The sequence below is a fragment of the Vanellus vanellus genome (genome assembly GCF_965231255.1).
Source record: "Vanellus vanellus genome assembly, chromosome: 10".
Taxonomy (NCBI): Eukaryota; Metazoa; Chordata; class Aves; order Charadriiformes; family Charadriidae; genus Vanellus; species Vanellus vanellus.
The window spans coordinates 20,658,542-20,680,292 of NC_138915.1; the positions used below are offsets into that span (position 1 = coordinate 20,658,542).

Genomic DNA, 21,751 nt, shown 5'->3' on the forward strand with positions numbered 1-21,751 from the left:
CTGGTGTTAAAAGCGGCTGAGAGTCCTCTAGAAATCTGTCAGTGCTGGAGGGAGACCGGCTCTCTCGGGTGGCCGTGCCGCTGCCGCCAGGGCTGCTGCCACATGGCGCTTCCCTATTTATAGCACTGGTGGTCATGCCCCCTCCTGTCCCCTGCCCGGCCGTCCCCTGGCAGTGCCACCCCGCGGCACAGAGGCAGGCGTTGATGCTTCCAGCAACTCATTTCAGCCCCGGTGCGGCTAATTCCCCAAAAGGCTGCCGTGCTGCCTGAGAACCTGGCACTGCCGATGCTCCCGGCAGGCTGCCGGCACAGGGGCAACCGGGAAGTGCCACCAGGCTGGGGACGGGGCTCTGTCCCTGGGCCAGGCAAAGGCAGCTGGGTTGCAGCCGTTGCCCCACTGTCGGAGACATAGGGGTGAACAGTCGCCCCAAATATCGCTGCATGCGTCTGTGATATCGGTACGGAAACTTCCTCCATCAATCATTAACTACGGCGCGGCCCCAGGACAGCTCCCTCGCCCAGGGGCGGCTGCCGACCTTCCCCTTGCCGGCAGCGTGTGGGGCTGGAGCAAGGGGCCATGCCCAGCCGGGGCTTGCACCCCCAGAGCCACCCCAGAGACGCGGGGTGCCTGGCAGCATCTCGGCATCCTTGGCTCGTGGCTGGGGCTCAGCTGGTGTAGGTAGCGCTGCTGGTACCGGGTGGTTTAGCATGGACCCATGTGAGCCAGCGGGATCCCTGCTTGCTCCCCAGCGTGGCTTTTGGAGGCTCTCATGTCCTCATCCCTTTGGTCCCCCCCACCCCCATCCAAAGCTCAGACCATCCCCGTGTGGCCTCTTTTCCTCCGCACACAGCGGCGGCAGCACGCCAGGGAGGGCAGCCCCGGCTGGGGCCGGCAGCAGGAAACCTGAGGAGTGAGATAAGAGATTCGGGGTTTCAATGAAGCTTTTTTGGCTCCGCTCCCAGCCCCCCCGTCCGAGGGTCCCCATTGCCTCCCTGCTCCCACCCACCCGCTCGGGTTGGTATTTCTATTTCAAGAAGCACAGGACCCGCTGCTGCTCAGGGGGTGCCTCGGGAGGCACAAAACACAAGCCGTGAGCGGTGATGTCCCCCAGCCCGCCGCAGAGGGGACCCGTGGGTGGGCAGCGGAGCCGCGCACCGTGTGCGGGGGCTACTCCTTGCAGGGGCTGCGGAGAAACATCCAGGCAGGGATTAAGCAGCGAGGAGCCAGGGACGCCGTTCGTTCGTTCGTTAGAGGAGACACTAATTCAGCTGGAAACCCCACGTGGGCTGTCAGGCGGTGGCCCCACCACGAGCCATTTAAGCCAGCGGTGGAGGCGCGAGGCTGCCCGGTGCCGCACGGGCGCAGCCCCGTGGGTAATGCAGTGCCGTAACCGTGCCGTCCGGCACGGCGGGCAGCCCCACAGCACTCCATGTCCCAGCAGCCACCGGCCCGGGCCGACCTGCTGGGATTAAGGAGGCTGCGAGGAGTAAGTAATGTAAATCCAGATTAGATTTAAGCAGCTGCTACGCAAAGGGGATGTGAGCAGGGGCCGCACGGCAGGGACGAGCGGGTGAGAGGCTGACCGGTGCTCCTGCCGTGCAAGAAGGGGCTGCCGGGGCAGGGTCCGGTCAGGGGTCCGTGCCCGGGGGGTATCGCCTGGGGGGCTGGGGGTTGTCCCCAGGCTTGGCTTGTGTCCGCCAGGCGGGAGGCAGCAGTGCTGGGCCATGGGATGGGGCAGCCGGGGGTGAGATACCCCGCGCCACGGGCAGCTGGCACGGGCAGGAGGATGAAGCATGGGGACACACCAGGCTGCTCGCTTTGTAGGTGCCGAAGAGAGGCCATCCCTCCGCAGCATGTTCCACCTCTTCTCCCACTGCTGGTCATGGCTGCAGGCCATACAGGAGCCCATCAGGTAGGACCCCGCGCATGTTCCTCGGGGCTCCCCGGGGGGCACAACGTTTACCCGCGTGTTTATCAGTGAGGGAACGAGTGCGGTAACACAGCGAGAGCGGTGCCCGTTGCAGGAACCATCCCCAAACGGCAGAGCAAAGCACCCACGTGCCCTTGTGGCCCCTCCAGCAGGCAGGGAGGGCAGCGGGGCAGGCAGGGGTGCGCATGCGGCAACGCTCCCAGCGGGATTCCCCCCGTGCAGAGTCAAGCAGCTCCCCCAGAGAGCTGGGGAGGACGAACTGAAACGCCTGCTGTGCTCGCACGTGTTGAGAGAGAGACCCGGGTTAATTCCCTGGGGATGATGCTGCACCAGCCCGGGCAGAGCCTGCGGGCGGTGAGGGGTTCATGGTCCTCTCCCACCAGCGCAGGCACGTTGCCGTAAAGCTGGAGGTGGAGCTGCGCCGCCCACGCAGCCTGGTCTGTATGTGTATGTTTAAGGAAGAAAACAACACTGCGAATGACTACTGTGGCTTGTCAACCACAGGGAAATTGTTCTGCGTGTGGCTCCGGTGGAGCGTGTCGCTGGAGACCAAATAGGACTGTTTAGAAACAGGAAAAACCTCCTGAGTCCAGGCAGAAGCTCATAAAATGTCCTTGCTACCTCTCCCTAGCTGTGTATACCCATAACTCACCGATGAGGAAGGACACCAAGAGAAATCATTAACTGCATATAAGGAACAACCTTTTTGGCCTGTGTATATCGTTGCTTAACCCTGTATGATCTGAAAAGAAATCCTTGCCGTGGGAACCAGTGTGGCTGTCCCACAGTGCTGGGGTGGCTCCAGGCGCCTGTTCCTGCCCTCGCCCTCTCCCTGGGCACCGGGCACCATCCCTGCCCTCGTCCCCATCTCAGCCAGAGCCTGTGTCACCGTCCTGCCCCTCTCCTGGCCAAAGCACGGCCGCCGTGCACAGGGTCCCTTGCCTGGGAGCCCCAGGGCCAGCAGTGGTCACCGCCCCCCCAGGGAGCACAGCCTTCCTCTGGGATGTTTACCAGCTGTGCTTGCTCCCCAGAAAGGTGACCCTCCTCGTCGTGGGGCTGGACAACGCGGGGAAAACCTCCGTCATCACGGACATAGAGAGAGGTGAGGAGCAGCACGGTGCAGGAGCTGGCCTTGGCTGGAGGCAGCACCTTCACAGTGCTTTGCGACTGAGCCTGGAAGGACCGAGACCTTGAAACGTGGCTGCTGGGCTGGGGGAAGCATGCAGGGGCACTGGCCGTGCCCTGGGCAGCCCTGGGAACGGGGACGTGGCTGGGGGAGGAGGAGGCAGATGCCGCAGGGATGCTGCCGGGCTCGCTGCATCAGCTCTCTGCCCTCTCCCCGCACGCAGCGCTGGCCGGCGAGGTGCTGCCCACGGCACAGCCCGGCCAGACCCGCCTGCGGGTGGACAGGTTCGAGGTGACGCTGGTGGACCTGCCCGGCGGCCAGCGCTCCCGCAGCGCCTGGCGCAGCCACTACAGCTCGGCGCACGGGCTCCTCTTCGTCCTGGACTCCAGTGACCTGGCGCGGATGGAGGAGGTCCGCAAGGTCCTGAGCCGCGTCCTGAGCCACCCCGACGTTTCCGGGAAGCCCATCCTGCTGTAAGGGATGCCCCTGGGATGTGAACTGTAGGGTTTGGCGTGAGGTGGGGGGAGTAGGAACTCGTTGCTGGGGTTGTGGGGAGTGTGGCTGGGCTGCTGTGGGGTTGTGGCACTCAGGGGGATGTCGAGGGGTGCTGGGACACAGGGACACCAGCTGGGAGCATCCCTGCAGACGGGCTGGGGAGGGGGCTCCAGGGCTGGGTACAGGCTGGGGCAACGCTTCAGCTAATGACAGCCAAATGGGGAGAAAGCATCCAGCCCCCTCCCCGGCCATGGTACGGCCAGGTGTCCAGAGGCCGGGGTGATGGCCATGCTCTGCTCCCCAGCCTGGCCAACAAGCAAGACACAGCGGCTGCCCTGCTGCCCTGCGAGCTGATCGAGCGCCTGTCCCTGGAGCGGCTGGTCAACGAGAACCACTCGCCATGCCGCATCGTGAGTGCGTGGGGGGGAGGATTCGCTCCCCGCCAGCCCTGCTCCCCAGCCGGGCATCACCCCACTCCTTGGCTGAGCACCACCCCGCTCCTCCACCTGCAGGAGCCTTGTGCTGCCAAGCAGGGACCCCCCTCCGGTCCAGCCCGTGCCACCCTGCAGGGGCTTCGCTGGCTCCTCCATGCCACCCCCGCCACCCCAGTACCGCTGCCTGCTGCCACCCCGGTACCTCCGCCCGGACCCCGGGCAGCCCGCGGCCGCCCCGCCACCCGCAGGTGGGTGCAGTGCTCCGTCTGTGCGTGTCCCCCTCCATCCCTGTTATACCCGCTCCCCCGAGGCTTGCCTCCATCCCCCGCCATGCTCTCACCTTGCCAGGGACCCGCTGCCCCCCGGGGAGGATGCCCGAGATGGTGCGGGGAAGATGGGGGAGTACCGTCCGCTGCGGCCCATCCGCCGCCTCCTCCCCCTGGTGAGTGAGACGACCCCCCCCCAGCATGGGACGGGATGGAAGAGGGGTGCCACCACCTTCCCCTCATCCCCCTTACCCTGTCCAGGAGGAGGGCACAAAGGGCCCTGGGAAGAGGAAGAGGAAGGTGAAGGTGAAGAAGAAGGGCTCAGGGCAGCAGAGCCTAGCCGAGGAGACGGAGGGACCAGGAGGAGTGGGTGACAGCCGAGCCGGGGCTGCCGGGGGGCTGCTGCCCCCCAACAGGGTCGGGCAGGAGGAGCCTGTGCCCACTGGGACAGCCACCCCCCACCCAGGTGAGAGGGGGCGGCGGAGGGCTGCTGGCACCACCAGCACTGCATGTTGGGACCCCTGGAGCCACTCTACGGGGCAGTTTTGGGACCCAGTAATGTGGCGATGCGCTGGACCACCGGTCCCGCTGTCTCCATTAGCTTTGCTTGCAGATCAGCTAAGCGCAGAGCGGGGTCGTGGGAGTCTGACTGGGGAAGAGGAGAGACATCTCTGCGTGTCTCCACAGGGGTTGATGCATGGAGGTGATGGAGGACTGCGGATCCGCCAGCAGCAGTCCTTGGGGCTATTTTGGTGACAAATGCATTGTATCTCCAGATGTGGTGCCTGAAATTTTGTATTTCTCTATCTAGTGCAGGGCACGAAAAAGAAAAAGAAGAAGAAAATCAAGAATAAAATCAAGTCGCAGGAACCTGCCGTGGAGCAGCAGCGGGAGGAGGTCTCGAGCACTTTTGGTTGGTATTTCCCAGGACAGATTTTGCTGAAAGGCATCGGGGCATCTGGAGTGCTGGCAGCGGCGCATGAGCTGTGCGGGAGCCCTTGGCCATGGGGTGCTTGGTGTGGGGACACGGGCATGAGCGAGTGCTGCTGTGGGACAACGTGGGGGCTGTTGGGGAGGCAGATGCTGCTGTCACAGTGTTTGGGTGGGATGTGGGGAGGCACTGTGCCGGAGCCTGGGGTGTCCTTGCGGCCCTTGCTCAGCGCAGGCTGCCGGGCTGGACCCCGGAGCTCAGCCCCTCTGCTAGTGCCTGACCGCTTCCCCTCCTCCCCAGACTTGTACCGCCGGGCGATGCTGGCTCTGAAGATGAGGCAGGAGCAGAGGAAGCAGCAGTCCGCCATCGTCCCCTGAGCAGGAAGGCACGTCCTAAGGGATGTGTGGTCCCAGGGGACCCCCAGACTGCAGTGGCAGCGGGACCCACGCTCATGCAGGGTTCCTGGGGTGCTTGGCCAGAGCTGGCAGTCCTGGGCAACGGGTCTTTGGGGCATGAACAGCATCGTTGTCCTCTGCACGGCTTGAAAACCAGGGATCTACAGCAGCGAGCCAAAAGTCCCTTTGTAAGACACCTCTCTGGCAGCCGGGCTGCAAACCCGACTGAAAAGGAAACAGCGGCCACTCGCCCACCCCGCATTAGTATTCTGTGGAAGACTCACTCTGAACCCAGCTGAATCTGAGGAAGAGAGGAAGATTGGAGGAAATATCCCAGGGGAAAAGCCTGTCTCTTGAATTGACCTACACCCAGGCAAAGCTGTCTTCGCGGGTCAGGGGCTGCCTTGTCCCCCCAGTCAGTCCCTGGCTGGTGCATGGACAAGTCTAGTTTCCTGCTGGTGCAGGTGGGAGGGCAATCACGGACGGTCTGCAGAGGAGCTTCCCCGGCCCCCAGACACATCTGGCAGGGCTGTCAGGAGCCCCCCCGCACTGTGGAGGGGGTGATGCCCGTGTTGTCTGTGCATCTTTGTATCCTGTCAGCGAAAGCTTGCATAGTTCAGTGGTAGATGGCTTGTGGTGGAGGCCACTGGAGGCTCCTTCCCAGGAGGGGAACGTCGCTCCTGATCCTGCCATCCTCCCAGGAGGGACAGTGGTGACCCACAGGCGACGCAAAATGCTCCCGTGTCGCTGACAGCCTGGCACCTGCAGTCCAGGGCAGTCCCTGATCTGTGCTCAGGTCATGTCTGAGACAGGAGAGCAAGCGGCATCTGCATCCCAGCACGACCCATCCGTGACACACCGTGTCTGGCAGAGCCGGGTTGTCGCGGGGACCGTGCCGTGCAGGAGGGCTCGTGCTGCCCGGCTCCGGCTGGGTGCGTGCGTAGGGAAACCACCCATCAGCCCTGCAAACACTTTACGAGAAGTCAGGAGCGCAGCAGTTTCCCCTCCCCGGCTGCAAACAGCACTGGGACCTGAACTGTGCTCAGCAGCAGAGCGTGAGTCACCTCTGCTCCCCCAGTTATTGATTAACAGGCAAGGCTTCCCCACTCCAGGGGAAAAAAAATCACTAAAGCCCTTCCCTCGGCGGGGCTGAAAAGGGAAAAGAAGAGAAACTCTGGCTCCTTTGCCTTGCCAGTCTGCGGTAAAGTTCTAACTCCGACAGATTCAACTGCCAGCGACTGTAGTGATTAAGTGTAAATAAATTGTAAATAACAAGAGCCTGTACATACAGTACTTTTAGTAAACCCTTGTCTCTGCCTGGTGGAGAACCCTGCAGTGCCGATGCTGTGGGTGCTGCGGTGGGGCAAATTGGGGGGGGGGACACGGTGTCCCTACCTGTGGTGGAGCCCCTTCTCCAGGGGTGGGACAGGTCTCCACCGCAGGCACCCCAAACCAGCCCACGGCCGTGCTGGGGCTGAGCCTCGCTCCCTGGGCAGGCTGCTGGGCAGCTGAATGAAACTTCCCCCCGGAGCCGGCTGTAAGGCACTGGCTGGGTTGATCTAACGCACTTAGGGAGGGAGGCTGCGCTTGTCTGAGCTTTGCAAAAGTTGGTGATGGTTTGTACAGTGCCAGGAGGAGATGAAGAAATGTTTCAGTGAGCACCTGAGGGCATACACCTACACCGGGGCACGGCTGGTCCCCACCTCCTCATACCGACATTGCTTTGCACTAGTGGATTTTTTCCTCGTGCCTGTTATCGCTGTCGAAATTTAACTGCGTGGGCTGAAATTTGGAGGGTTGGACAGAGACTACTGCTCTTTTGAGAAGAGGGGTGGGGAGAGCATTGCTCGGTCAGTGCTAAAAATGCTGCCGAGCCCTCCCGTGTACAGCACATCACCACGCTTGCCGGGCAGCGGGAAGACCTGAAGGAGAGCCTGGCAGATGGGACCACGCGGCAAAGCTGCCGGTCCCTCCAGCTACACCCACGGCCCTGCTGTGGTTTCTCTCACTTCTTTACACTCTGCTTTCTGCTCGCTGGCTGAGCTTAGCCAGCAATTACACTTTATTTTTTAAACCCTCCTTGCTCCTCTTGACCCCTAGGAGACGATGGGGGAAGTGAGGTTGACTCTGAGAGCTCCTCTGAGGGCTCTGGACTTGTCCCACAAGTGTGGACAGGGCAGGAGGTCCCCCCACAGCCAGCTGGTGTTAAGGTGCACAGGTATCTCTCCTGCTGTGCATCCATCTTTGTATTTTATGAATAAAACCTCAACTGTGTAATTTTTTCCCCTATATGAACCTTTCTGGGGGAGCGCGAAGCATTGTGGGTCTTAGCATCATCTCCAGCTTTCGGATGCAGAGATCCTTTGGGAGTCAGCCTTCCCAGCACCTGCAGCTAGGATGACCCACGCTCCGTGGGGCAGGACGGGGAAGGGGAGCCCAGTCCTGGGGTGCTCCGCATATCGGGGAGCTGTGGGGTGCCATGACCCCGTGGTGACAAGGGAAAACCACTTAACGAAGAGACAGAGATTTGTGATTGTGTGAAAAACACGATAGTTCTTTGTCCACTCCTCCGCTAACCCCAAATCCCAGAAGAAGAAGCCAGGAAGAGGTTTTTGAGAGAGCATCCCGGACGCTGGATTTTGGATAACGATTTAGGGCTGTAAAGGCAATCAAGTGCAAGTGCGAGTGATCCTTGCTAACGGGTGTTTTGCAAGGCAAATGCAACGGGCCGCATCCTGCAGGGTGCCTGCAGGTGCTCCTCATCCCCCACCAGCCTCCCTGTGAATCCCACCACGTGTTGTAGGGCATATATACAGCCAGGGCGATCCCAGGGCTTTCCTGGGGACAGGGACTGGGATGGTGAAGGTCTTTCATGTGCAGCTCTCCACTCTCTGGTCTGGACCAAAGGTAAAAAAAAAATTAGTAAAATGTTTCTTGCCCCACAGCAGCAGTGGTTGGCTTTGCCATCATCCCTTGGGACAGGGCTGGAGGTAGCACAAACGTGCCGATCGGGCAGCGCTCAGGTGTGGGGCTCTTTCTCAGGTTACTCTGTTCCTGAAAGCTGATTACAGTATGTATGTACTTAAATAAATATACGTGAGCAAGGTTAGTGGATTTTAAACTGTGGAACGGGTGCTTGGGTTGATAAAAGCCTGGAGCGGATGTTTTTTTCCGAGCTTGAGACGTTGATTGTTATGTGCACTTTCTCATGCTGGCAGCTCCTGCCCTCTGACTCAGGTGGGCTGGGTGCCAGCATGCTCTTGTGGCAGTTTCCTACTTCGGTCGGGTAAAGGAAGTGTTGGGAAATACTTTTATTTCGTCTGGGTGAGCACACTAGGGCACAGCCAATTTCCTTGAGATCATTCAAAGTATTGAGCTGAAAATTGCCGGCACGTGACACCGGGCAGCTCTGTCCCCTCCAGCTCCCAGAGGCTGCGCACATTGAACGTGAATAACCATGCGTGTGGTTTCTTTCAAGTTTTTGTGGCCAGTTGTAGAGCCTCTGTTGTATTACATTTAAAAATGAGAGCTGGTGTGTTTGCTGTCATGTATTCTGCAGAATTGTTAGAAAAAACAAGGCTTAATTAGGTGAGAGTAACTCCCCAAGCTTCTCTTGATTGTTATGAAAGAGGCTATTAAGACTTTGCAGGGAAAGAGAAGATAACAAGGACTGGAAATTAACAAAATATGAAAACTTTCCCTTTCTAGGTTAAATGAGCCTTGTTGGAGACATTATTGCTGGCAGGAGGAGGAAGGATATAATCAAATTTATTTAATGGATGTATTTGTCTCAGGGCACAAGGGAATGCGCTAGAGTCTGAGCTATGTAAATTTGTCACATCATGTACCAAATATACTTGCTGGTTTTTTTTTTCCCTCTTATAAAAAGCTTGTTTTTAAAAAGGGAAATTCTGTTAACTAAAATCGGTAGTCTTTCTCTTTCATAAATTATCACTCTGCAAGTTGCTGCATATTTGAATAGGTTATTTCAGACTATAAGGGGAAAGTGCCTCTTGAGAAAGACGATCAGTGTATTAATTAGAAGGGCTTTTGCTACAGAATATCACTGGATATGGGATCAAGAGCCAATTTATCAACCGAAAGTTTTCATTTTAAAGTCTTCTGCAGCAATCAGAGCTCAGGCCTTGTCTGTGAGAGAACTTTCACCTTATTAAACTGCAGCTATATTTCAGCGCAGCTGGGTTTAGCAAGACTCTAGCCCAAATCCCTGACCTGTGGCATGGATCTCTTTCTTGCTACCCCAGCTGTGCTCCGCATTAGCCTTTACAACCCACCTGCCATGCATAGCGCGGCTCTAGGAAGAGGTTTGGGGGTGATTTTGAGGTCTTTTGTTGTGTGTTTTTTTTTTTTTTTTTTTAGTTGGGCAAGGTACAATTGCTGCACAGGCTTCCAGTTACCAGCATCTGAGCTCAGTACCCTGATCCAACGAAGAAAGCTGCTGGTGGAGTGATAAATTGATTTTAAATGGACTTGGGGGTGGAGAAAAGCAAATCCCCTTGCTCAATGGACACCGCAGTGGGGATGCTGCTGCTGAGTCAGCTCAGTAGCGCTCAGTGCAGGCTCTGAACTTGCCTTTTTCTTCCTTTTTCCAGGAAGGCTGGGGAAAGCCCAGCAGCACTCCCTGGGAGGTCCCTGCTGCAGGTTGTGACTTCCTAGAGGAAGTCATAAGCCTGAAGTGGATGTTTTTGGCCCAGGCTTTGAGGCAGGACTTTGGAAACTGGCGTGGCATGATGCTCCCCACTGGTGCTTGTCATGCCGTGCTGATCCTGGGGGATGGGATGCGCAGGCTCCCAGGGAAGTGCTGAGGCACAGCTCCACGCAAACCCCCTGCGGACAGAATTATTGGCTTACTTCCCTCGTGGGTGTTTTGCAAGTATGACACAATCCCTCCTTGTAACACCCTTGATGGCACACTGGGTGCTCGCTGCTCATCCTGGCCAAGACCTGCTTTCTGCAGGCAGATGGGCACGAGGGGAGGATGATGCCCTCCCTGCCCTGGTGAGGGGCAATGAGAAATACCCAGAGATGTCAGCAGAGAAAGTCTATCTGTAGGACTCCAGCAGGTAGTGTTTGGGTGGCTTTGGCCACTTTCAGAAAGTGAGCTCCTGGTCCTGTGCCAGCCCCACGCCGGCAGGGTAAGCAGAGCCCACTGCAGGGTGGGTTTGAAAAGTCCCGGGTGTGAACAGACAGGGATTCTGCCCTGGGATCTGCTGGCAAAAATGCTCCCATTTCTTATGGGACAGCATTTGTCATTGAATTGGTGAAGGATCTGGTCCGTTCAGGAGGAGCAGAGGACAAAAATAGCGCTGCCTGCTCCTCCTTGGTGTCCCCCACGGGAAGAAAGGGCTCCCGGCACATGTGGATGTACCTGTGGGTGAGGACAGAGCCCTGCCAGTCTCTGCAGAGTGCTGTGGCTGCAGCAGCCCTGAGCACGCACTCAGACTTTCCCAGGTGGAGGTGGCCCTGGGGTGGTTCTCAGGGGGGAAAAAAATGTGCTTCGAAAGCAGATAGCTGGGGTGGTGATCAGCAGCGAGTGCCCTTTCCCTGATGTTCTTGTCCAATGTGAGCAGGAGCTCCTCAAGCAGCAAGTCAACAGGGAGATAATGCCCTGACAATAAATAAGCTGTCAATCTAAACAGTTGGATTAACTTCAAGCCACCACAACATTAAAGATAGAGCTTTAGCACCCGTCAGGAAGGTGGGATGGACCCTGAAGAGAAATAATACATCTTCATTGACTTCATACTCAACCAGATACTATAAAAATCCATAAAACAGTCTTAAGACGTGGCAAGGCAATTGCATGCTCTTCCAAGGACAGCTCTCATCCTCTAACTGGCCACACGGTGGCAGAAGAAGCAAGGAACAGTGCAAAAATAAGCGTTTAAAAAAAAAAAAAAAAAAAAAAAACCCAACCAAACGGCAGTGAGGGTTAGATATGTCCCCAGGTTAGTGGGGAGGCTGAATCTCACCTCCTGCCAAGCTACCTGCCAGGGACTGAGATTCAGAAGCCTCCATCGCTGTGAACATTAAAAACGAAGGTTACAGGAGATGAAAGCTATTTTGTGAAAGGATTTGATGGACTCTCCCAAGTCGTGAGTGGTTTGTAGCAATCCCTTGGGTCGCTCTGCGCACGCCCTGGTTGGCAGTCTGTTGAGAGCTTGGCTGATGCACTGGATAACTAGTTTTTGATGCTAGCTGAAGTGATGGGTCCCAGCGGGGCTGTATTGTGCAAAATTCTCCCTGGGACCTGACCCTGGTGGTCCCCTTGCTGTGGGGCAGGGAATGCCTGGATGCAGGATGGAGTCCCTGCTGGCTCTGGGCAGGAGGGCCCTTTGGTACTGCCTGTGCCGTGTGTGTTATCCGCACGGGGACCGGCTGTTTCTGGCATTAAAAGGTGCATTAAAACCAGATTCCCTTGTGAAAAGACCTGTGAGCCAATACGGTTGCCACCAGATCAGCAGCTGAAGGATGCAGGCTGTTTCAGGGTGGGAAAAAGCCCAGTCAGGGTTGTTTTGCTTCCCCTCTGTGGGGATGGTTTCTGCTGAGACAGGGGTTTCACTGCCCCGAGGCCGCTGCGTCAGCAGGAAAAGGGGGGATGACATTTGCCTCGATTTCTCCAGCGAAATCACGCCTTTGGCTGCACAGGGTAAGCAGGGACATGGGTGGATTTAAGCATTCTGGTCCACGGCAGAAGACACTGGTTCTGCTCTGGCTGAGTATGGGAGACCAAACACTCACCTGTACCTGCTTCCCAGCTGTGCTGGCTTGTCTGGACTGGCTTCGTCTGGGACCTCCCTGGAACCCTCTTCTCTTTCCAACACCTCAGCCACAGCCACCGTTGGCAAATCATTACAGATAGTTGCCTATCGAATGCTTAATTCCATATCACCATCTGTCTTGTTTCTTAGTTCTAACTCCAGCAAACTTTTAATGAAGACAGCAGCATTTATTTATGGTTGGATTCGATCTTAAACGTCCCTTCCAACCTAGACTATTCTTTGATTCTATGATTTCGAAAGCCCCCTAGTTAGGGGCTGCAATTTGTACAGCATGTGTATCATAAAGATGAGCGTGTAGCTGCATGGATCCTCTCTTCTGCTGGTGAGACAAAATTCCCTCCTTGCCATTAATGCAGGTGAAAGATGAGGAGTACCTGTAGGAATATATTGAAGAGAAGAATATAGCTTTTTTTTTTTTTTTTGTCCTATAGGCCAGGTAAACCAGGCTGCCTTGGCATTTGGAAACATGCAGATGCCTGGCCCCAAAGGCTGGTGGTTCATCGGGCATCACCGGTCAGTTCAACACCCACCGCAGAGCCCTGCAACAGGAAAAGTGTCTGAGAACAGCAACTCCATCTTCTAGCCAACATAAACAGGGCCAGAAAAACAGCAGAAAAGTATTTAAAAAGCAATGCAAAAAGCTGCAGTATAGTGTTGATCTTAAATTTCATCCTCTGTCGTTGTTTTGTGGGGGAGGGAAGCTAGAGCTAAACTGGTTAGGCATTATATTAAGACATTTAACAATTTCCATCCATTATTTTAAAATAATGTGTTTAAAACTGCCTAGCATTGTTGCCTGGTTTCCTCTGTTGTGGTTAGGCTTTTGTGTGGAAAGGTAAGCGACAGCACAGCTGCACGGAGAATAGTGGAAAGGGTGCACTTGGGGTACGGAGGGGGGCTGGCCGTCCCCTTGGGAGTGCTGGCCCACTCAGCTGGGATGTGGGAGCCTCCACCGACCCACCTACTGCTGCTCTGGGATATCTGGGGTTAAAAAAAAAACCAGCCAAACAACAAAACCCCATAGAGTCCTGCCTGTCTGACACCTGACTGCTATTTCAGTGCTGCCCAGGGCAAGCTTTCTGTGCGAGCTTAGAGATATCGCGCTGCGTAAAACCGCCAGACAGTTGGTGCTTCAGTAGAGCAAACGCGATGGGTTTTAGCCTCAGTAAAATCAATACGGTGCTATTCTTGCTTTGAAAATGCCAAATAAAAAAATCCCAGTGTGTTTCCCAGCTCTCTGGAAGCCCCCAGCTGCTCCCTGGGCCCAGTCACGGCACAAGAAGGTGAGTTTTGCTGGGTTTCCAGGGGGAAGCCTGCTTTTGGAAATAGGAGTGATGCAGGCTGCTGAAATGAGTTGGGGTCGAGCAGCCTGTCTGCTATTTGGGGGTCCTCGGGGCTGACAGCGCCAGGAAAACGCCCTGCCCTGTGCTGTTGTAGAGGATGTTGCTCCAGAAAAGGCTTTTGTATTACCAGTCAATACCAATGTCAAAAACATAATAGAAAAATGTAGATTTTATTAGGTTATTATGTAAGTTTATTAAGTCTTGTCTGCATCTCTGGTCTACGTGGAATCGGATATTCTCATGTTCTGTGCCCTCTGGACCAGGGAGATGCTCCCCTGGGGAGGCAATTTCAGGTGAGTGGTGTTTCCACCCATGTGTTATCCCAGCCCGGAGGGAAGAGGAGATGGATTTGGCCTGAGTGCTGCTGAAAGGCTGGGGGCACCCGGGAAAGCTGGGTGGTTCTGGGCTCGGGCTGCAAAACTGCTCCAGGGATAAGGCTGGGCTGGTGGGCTCTGCTACCCAAAGGGGTCCTCTCCTGGGAACCCACCTGGAGCCTTCCGGGAAGAGTTTGCCGTGGGGGAAAAACAGAGAAGAGAAGGCTCCGCGGGGACCTTAGAGCCCCTTCCAGTGCCTAAAGGGGCTCTAGGAAAGATGGGGACAAACTTTTTAGGGGGGCCTGTTGCTATAGGACAAGGTGTAATGACTTTAAACTAAAAGAGGGTAGATTCAGAGTGGATATAAGGATTTTTTTTTTTTTTTTTTTTTTATGCTGAGGGTGGTGAGCCCCTGACCCAGGTTGCCCAGAGGGGTGGGAGATGCCCCATCCCTGAAGGTGTTCAAGCTCAGGTTGCACAGGGCTTTGAGCAACCTGGGCTAGTGGGAGGTGTCCCTGCCTATGGCGGGGGGGGGTCGAACCAGACGACCTTTAAAGGTCGTTTCCAACCCAAACTAGCCCATGACTAAGGGCAAAACTGCCTAACGGTGGCGCCGGGGGGGGGGGGGCGGCCAGCGGGGCCCAAACCCGGAGGCTCCGAGTGCCGCGGGGGGGGTGATGCTTCTCTCCAGCCCTTCCCCTCCGTTCCGGGTCGCACCGGCGGGTGGCGCGTCCCCCCGTGTCCCCCTCCCGGGCACTACAGCTCCCAGCATGCTCCGCGGCGGGCGGCGCCCGCCTCCCTCCCGGCGGCGGGAGCGGCGCGGAGGGGCGGAGAGGCCCGGGGCGGCGGGGGGGAAGTACCGCCAGCCCCGGCCCGGCCCAGCCCAGCCCAGGGGCGAGCGGGGCCCCGCGGCGGGCAAGCTGGGCAACCGGCGGGCAGCCTTGGGAGCCCAACCCGGCGATGCGGCGGTGAGGGCGGCGGGGCCGGGGCCGCCGCCATGCTCCGCCGCAGCCTCAGCCGGCTGGTGAGTGCGGGGCTTGAGGGGGGGTGGGGGGGGTGAGGAAAAAGTTCATTATTATTAATTGTTGTTATTATTTTTCCTTCTGTCGGATTTATTTTCCCGGAGGGGGGGGGGGGGGGTGTCGCACGGGTGGGTGCGGGGTGGGACACGCACACCCCCGCACGCCCCCCGCGGCGCATCCCCCGCAGCTCCCTCCCTTGCGGAACCCCTCGGGCCCTGCCCGCGCTGCGGCTCTCGGCGGCAGAAGTGGCCTTTGCTCTCACAGCCCAAACCTGATATTTATTATTTTTTTTTCTCATTTTATTTTTCTTCCCCCACCCCCCATAATAAATCCCCCCCCCCGCGCCCGGGGCCGCGCACCCCAAACCCCGCGGCTGGAGGCCGGGTGGGATGCACGGCGGTTTCTCTCCCACCCGCCCCGCATCCCCAAAATGCGTTTTTATAATCCCTCCCGGTGCCACATAAGCTACTCGGGAGATTTCGCCCGTGACCTCATTGCTTGGCCTGAACTCTGTAATTACTCATTTTTTATTTATTCCCCCCCCCACCTTCAACGGCAAGTGCGGTAAAACCAATGTTTTAACAACATTTGGGGAGCTTCTGTTTATTTTAGCGGTGTCATTTATTGTGCAGTGCGTAGTTGACAAAGTTCCTCGAGTTTAGGCGGCAGGCAGATGTTCCTAGCACAGCCCGTACACCCTGGGGGTGCAGGAGCTGTGTCCAGGGGTGCGTTGTTCTCCCTGGAATCCAGTGACCTACCAGAATAACGGGCTCTGCCCGCAAGGCCAGAACCGCTGGGAGATGTATTTTCATACTCACTTTTATTTTGGAGTGAGCCCTTTGTGCCATATTTCCAGGCTTTCAGCACAAGGGACTTTCTTTTTTTTTTTTTTTTTTTTTTTAAGTCTGGAGGTAGGTCTGCAGCAGTCCTGGGGGGGGGAAAAAAAAATGCTTAATTTTCCCATTTGTAGGTTGCATTTCTGTTGCAGGCTTTGGATTAGCCCCATAGAGAACACACCTACCGCAGCTATTGTTTTGCAGCAGCCCCAGGGACAACTGTATCGAATCTGATCTCGGTGCACTGAGTTTTCTGACTTGGATGACTTTGAATTTAGCTCTGCCTTGTGTTAATGCGCTCCCTGCCCTGCCCTTGCAGGAGGCTTTTTCTAAGCCTTGTCAGGAGGCATTTGGGATACGAAGCATCTCCACTGACTTCAGCTAAAGGTGTTTTTAGGTGGCCGCTTCCTGTGAGCAGGTACCCACCGAAGTGCCTGGTGGGTCTCCAGCATCCGCATGTGGGAAGCGTGACCCCTGTGCTGCCTGCTGGTCCTGCAATGGCTCCGTGCCACCTCTCGCGGTCCCTCAGAACAGGGAGGGGATGTGCGCCGCTGCTGGGGTGTGATGTCTGGCTGGACTGGAGAAGAAACAGTCCTGAATGCTGAACCCAGGTATTTGCAATGGCTTTGTTCGGGGCTGAACTGTTGCAGCAGGAGTTTGGAGGGTTAGAGGTAGCTTTCTGGTTAGAGGGACAGCTCTGCTTGGAGACTCCAGAGCTCAGCATGGCGACTGTGGTGTTGCAGAGGGTCGTTGGATGCTTTTTCCACCTACTGGCCTTTGTAAGCGATGTTTGAGCAGTGAGGAACTATATTTGTTATCAAGCTGTTGCAGGTTGGCATGGGTTCCCTCCCAGCCTTGGGCAGATAGCAGCTCCTGCCGTGCTGCGGTGGCTCTGCGCTGTCCCCAGCCCTGTAGGGTCTCCATGAGCTTTGGGACGGTCCCACCTCCTGCTCTGTGGGAGGAGAGGACAGTCCACACCGATCTTCACAGAGATATCCCCAAGCTGCCGCTGTGCCCTCAGTCCTATACGGGTGGCATGGGGCTTCAAGTGATGCTCATCTTGTGGCAGTGGCATTGCAGAAAATTCACTGCAGTTATTAAAGGCTGCGGATTGTCTGACACTTAAGATCCCACAGGGCTACTCAGATAAATGTTGTCACCTCTCCACTGCGTGGTCTCTGCCAGAGCCTCATAAATACCAACAGATATTAAAAATCTTGTTTTCAGATGTATTTCACAGCTTAGGCACGATGAATGTGCCTTGCCCTGTCAGCATGATTGTTATGTGGTTCCGTTTCTCCCTCTTGTAAACTTTTTTTTATCCTGGATAGGGTACAAAACGGGATGGTAAAAAGAGCAAGAGGTACAGAGCGTGTGTATGGGTCCCCTTTGCTACCCTGGGGTACAGACTGATGCTCTCTGCAGAAACAAATTGGATTCTGAACTTCAATTTATGCCACTGAAATCATCCCTGCCGAAAGAGGAGTGGGGCTGGGATCGCTGCGGGGAGGCGGGATTGAATTGCCACAGTTAATCCACTTTCCGGAGATACTGTCAACTTGAAATATAACTTTAATTCCTTTTTGGAAATGGATTCTGGCATCAGAGTCTATATTTTTTAGTCCCATGCTACTTGTACAGCTGTCGTGGGGAGGGTGCAGGAGTGGAGTGGGGACGTATGCTGGTGACTTGCGGGGGTTTGTCTGTCTCCTCGTGCTGGGCTCCTCGCAGGAGCGGGGCGAGTACTGCCCACTCCCAAACTTGCTTGGCAGATGCCTGGGAAGCGCTGGTCTCTGTGTTGTGCATTAAAGACAATGTGCTTTTTTTCCTTAATTACTTTTCCTGGATTCTTGGGAAGCATGCGGACAGCTGTACCTCGGAGCCGCAGCTGCATACCACCACAGCTCTGTTGATGCTACGGGGTTGATGCAATTCCGGACTGTTGTAAGAACAAAGTAAGAAATGCAGAAAGAAAAGCTACCGATGCCCCTGTATAGGTGCAGGAAGGCTGTTGGAGGGGGGGAAAGCCCCTCCAGGGTGCCCTCCCTCCTCTCTGGGTACCCGGTGCTGGCTGAGCTTGTGGGCTGGTGTTTGCCCATCGTGGCGTTGCTGCCTGGGTCTCTTGCTGCTGCCATTAGTGCAGGTCCTTGTTCTGGTATTTTCCTAGTCTTGTGTAAAATCCAGGGTGAGAAAATAAGAAACAGTCCCTAATGGGGAGCAAAATTCTTTATTTTGTGTTTGTATGGTGTCTAACAACAGGACCTTAGTTGTTTTATTCCTTTTTAATTAAATACCTTGGGACCTGATCCTCTTTGCAGCCCGTGCCCTGGTAAATCCCCGGCGTTTAGCAAGTTCTGGGCTGGTCCTGTGCTGGTGGCTCTTGAGAACACTTGCTTGATATTGCAGGAAAGAAGGCGCTTCTTAGATGAGCGTGCAGTGCTTTTACCTGGGCTGGACCTGTGTCATGGCAGGGTGCCTTTGCCTTGCTCTTGGCTGGTAATGATGTTCCCTTGCTGGTCTTCTCCTGGCGTCTCCATCCCTGCTGTGCAGCTGCCAGCAATGGGGGAACCCCCAGGTTGGCTGTGGGGCTTCGTGGGATCCCCTCATGGGCTCGCAGTGGTGAGCTTTGGGGGTCCGTTTGGGCTCTGCTGTTGTTTTGCAAAGCCCCCTTGGACGTTTGTGGGTTTTTTTTTTTTTTTTTTTTGGAAGGTTGTCTTATCCTGAGTGCCCCTCAAACCCCTTGAGGTGGGGGGGAAGCTGAGGAGGGGGGTCTGGGTGGAGATGCTCCAGTGCATCAGACCATCAGCAGGACCAGCACGTGGCGCTTTGTGCGCTCTGGGGAGGAACAGAGACAGGAGGAATGCCTCCGAGAAGGCACATGTTGACTCAAGAGGCGTGTGCCGGAGGTTGGGGAGATGGTTTGAGCCTGGGAAGGAGCAGGGCGGGTCCTACCTGGTGCTCTGCAGGAATATAACCCCCGCCGAGACCTATTCCAACAGCAGAAAGTGAGAAATGGCCCAAAGTCACTTTGTAGAAGGGAAGTAAATTCCCCGTTGGCGATGGGGAGTTGGTGAGGAGGGGCCAGGGTGGGTGGGGGGAGCCCCTGGGGTGCGCTGACCACCCAGCCCCTGCCCGGCTCAGGGCTACATGTAGTGGGAGATGTCTTAGTCTGGGCTGGAGGATGCTGATTTACACTCCCGTCTTTAGTTTTTGCAGTGAATGTGTAATAAAGTCTATTTTGGGACACGGAGCACATCTGTGATTTTCTTTGACGCTTGCTTTTTTTTTTTTTTTTTTTTTTTTAGAGAGAGTGTGAACCAAACATTACAGTGTGTGATTGCAGTTCCTATTCTAATAAGAAAGAAGAGCATAGGTAGGAGTTGGAAGCCTTGAGAATTGCCTTTTTTTTTTTTTTTTTTTTTACCCCCCCAATCCAGCCATGCTAACACCTTGAGAGTGAGGCTGCATGTCAAATACCTCATCCCTGACTGCTGGCTTCCGCAAGCAGCATTTTGCTTTCATTAATGTGACAAAAACCCACAGGCAGCAAAAGGTTGAGGCTGGGGTGTCTCCGTGACGCTGGGTGGCGGTTCTGCTTGGAGAAATCCCACACTTCAAAAGAGCGTGGATTTTAATGAAGCCACTTGAATTCTTCATGAACATTGCCGGAATTTATTTTGTGTATTTAACGTGATAACAGCATTCTCTGTGCTCAGGGCCGGTTCCCCTATTAGCAGCCGCAGGGCAGCCCATGCTTGACCACAGAGAAGTCAGCGGAGGCTCAAACTGGGAACCTGAAGCTGCAAAAGGCTCTTCACTGAGGCCGAAATCCCTTTTCGATGCCTCTACCCTGGAAAATGGGTACATAGGAGTTTTTCAAATTCCCTGAAAAATGGGGACAGAGGAGTTTCTCAAATTACTGTAACTGCTTCTTTTTAAGGTTGCAAAGCAGTCTGCTAACCGTAGCCTTGTTCCCAGAAATTGTTCAACCATTTGGCTAAAAATAAATAAAAATCAAACAAAAAAAAGCCAACCTCGGACATGCAGCTGCATGGAAGCCTTTGGGCTTGCAGTTAAAGTTTGGAGAGGTTAGAAATTGCTGTAAGGAGGAACTGGAAAGCACTGGTCAAACATTAATGATAAATGGTGCTGCCAATTAAACCTGTGGTGTGCAGAAACTTTTCAGTGGAGAATTACACATGTCTCGAGGCTGCGTTTTATTCTTCACTCGCAACCCTTTTTGTCTCCGGTTGGTGTTTTGCTAAGAATAATAATGATTGTCTGGGCTGTGCAAGGCAGGTTCGGAGCTGAATGACTGAGTTGCAGCTGAAGGCACAGTAATTTGCTTTTAACAATAAAAACTGTAAAAGCAAACAGGCCGTCTATTAATAGCAAGCTTTTCAGCCTTGCCTTTAATTTCATCCTGTTGCCTTTGGTTTATGCACTTCCTTTCCCATTAAAACTGCTGCTTTCTGGCTGTAACTGTTGATGTCGTCTCTAGCGGAGAGGTTTTTTTGGGGGAAATGTTAGTTAAAGCAAAGCTGGTGGAGAGCATTGCGGGAGTCTCTCAGCCAGAAGAAAACCTTCACACCAAAATTAGTCGTTCTGCCAGTGACCATGTTTTTAGCCATGCAGGTTTGGGTTCCTGTGAGCATCCTCATCCCATGGTACCCAACACTTGTGTCTCTTATCCACAGCGGTGCACAAGGGAAAACCAGCTTTTGCCTGCTAATTCCTTGGGGTGTGGGACTCTGTGTCCTTGGGGGATTTAAACCCGTTGTCCTTGCTGAGAAGATGCAGGGGTGGCCAAGTTAGGGGGACATCCCTAGTGATACCTGTGGCTGGAGGGGTAAGGGCATTGCCGAGCTGCTCAGCCCGGCTGGAGTGTCTGGGAAAAGTGAATTTTCCAAGAAACTTGGACACGGGGTGACCGAGTGCACAGTTAACCCATTTGCCTTTCCCTGAAAAGGTTTTCTTGGGGGATTTTTTTTAAGGGAGTTTCCCATATTTAGTAGTGTGTAGGAAGAGGGTGCTGAGGCCAGAGGCAGCGTGGAGGTTTTCCTGTGTGGCGTGGCCGGACACTTCGGTGGCCTTTTGCCCAAAAGTGTCCCCCGCCGAGACCTGTTGGGGGGACTGGGTCAGGTTATGGTGGGGAGCGGGCTGCAGCTCTTGCCCTGTGCTGGGACAGGCTATCCTGAGAGCATCTTACAAAATACCTTAACTGTGTGTTTAGACCAAAATCTGCTTCTCGTGGCTCATCTCAGAAAATATTTCTGTGCTTGCTGAGGTCTGCTGTTGGGAAGGATGGGCTGTTTTTTGCCAAGCAGGTTTTGCCAGTGCTACACACTGGGTGTTGTGGGTGTCACCTGCCTGTGCCCTCCCCAGCATCCAGCCCTGGCTTTGGGCTCAGTGGAGGATGGATGCTTCCCAGGAGCTGGGAGAACCCTGCCACTCATCTCCTGCAGCCTCTACCTCCCTCATCTCTTGAAAGTATAGAGTACCTATATCCTCCCCCCCATTCTAATTGACAAGCAATACTGAAGTTCTGTGTTTTTCAGTGTTTTCCCTTATTCACCCAGAGATTTGCAGCTTTCTCTAGCTTGCGGGGGACCGTGCAGATGCCAGGCTGATCCCCAGCTGTGTTGGGGTGCTGGGCTGTGGCTGTTTGATGCCTGCTGGTGATAACCCACTGCTGCTGGGGACCCTCACACCTCTGGGATGTTGGTAGGAGCGAGCGCTGGGCAAAGGATGCGCTGGTGAAGCCCAGGCTGTGCTCAGACCCCGTCATGCCTTTAGGGACACTGTGCCAGTCAGGAACTGTGTCCTGCTCAGTGGAAGTGGGTAATAAGGACACTG

General features: G+C 55.3%; 2 protein-coding genes across 2 annotated transcripts in view; both read left to right on the plus strand.

The window, feature by feature from the left end:
- Positions 1-1,844: 1,844 nt before the first annotated feature.
- Positions 1,845-5,559, plus strand: ARL13A (ARF like GTPase 13A; the record flags this gene model as incomplete). Its single annotated transcript, XM_082488465.1, has 9 exons — positions 1,845-1,912; positions 2,962-3,032; positions 3,280-3,529; positions 3,856-3,961; positions 4,064-4,233; positions 4,334-4,427; positions 4,513-4,717; positions 5,063-5,164; positions 5,483-5,559. The coding sequence occupies exons 1-9, from the start codon at positions 1,854-1,856 to the stop codon at positions 5,557-5,559; spliced, it is 1,134 nt and encodes a 377-aa protein (XP_082344591.1). The 5' UTR covers positions 1,845-1,853.
- A 9,391-nt stretch (positions 5,560-14,950) lies between these two features.
- Positions 14,951-21,751, plus strand: part of ATP11C (ATPase phospholipid transporting 11C (ATP11C blood group)) — a 54,518-nt gene continuing 47,717 nt past the window's right edge. Inside the window, exon 1 of the mRNA XM_082488001.1 lies at positions 14,951-15,061. Coding sequence (XP_082344127.1) covers positions 15,035-15,061 — 27 coding nt within the window. The 5' untranslated portion in view covers positions 14,951-15,034. The remainder of the gene's footprint in view (positions 15,062-21,751) is intronic.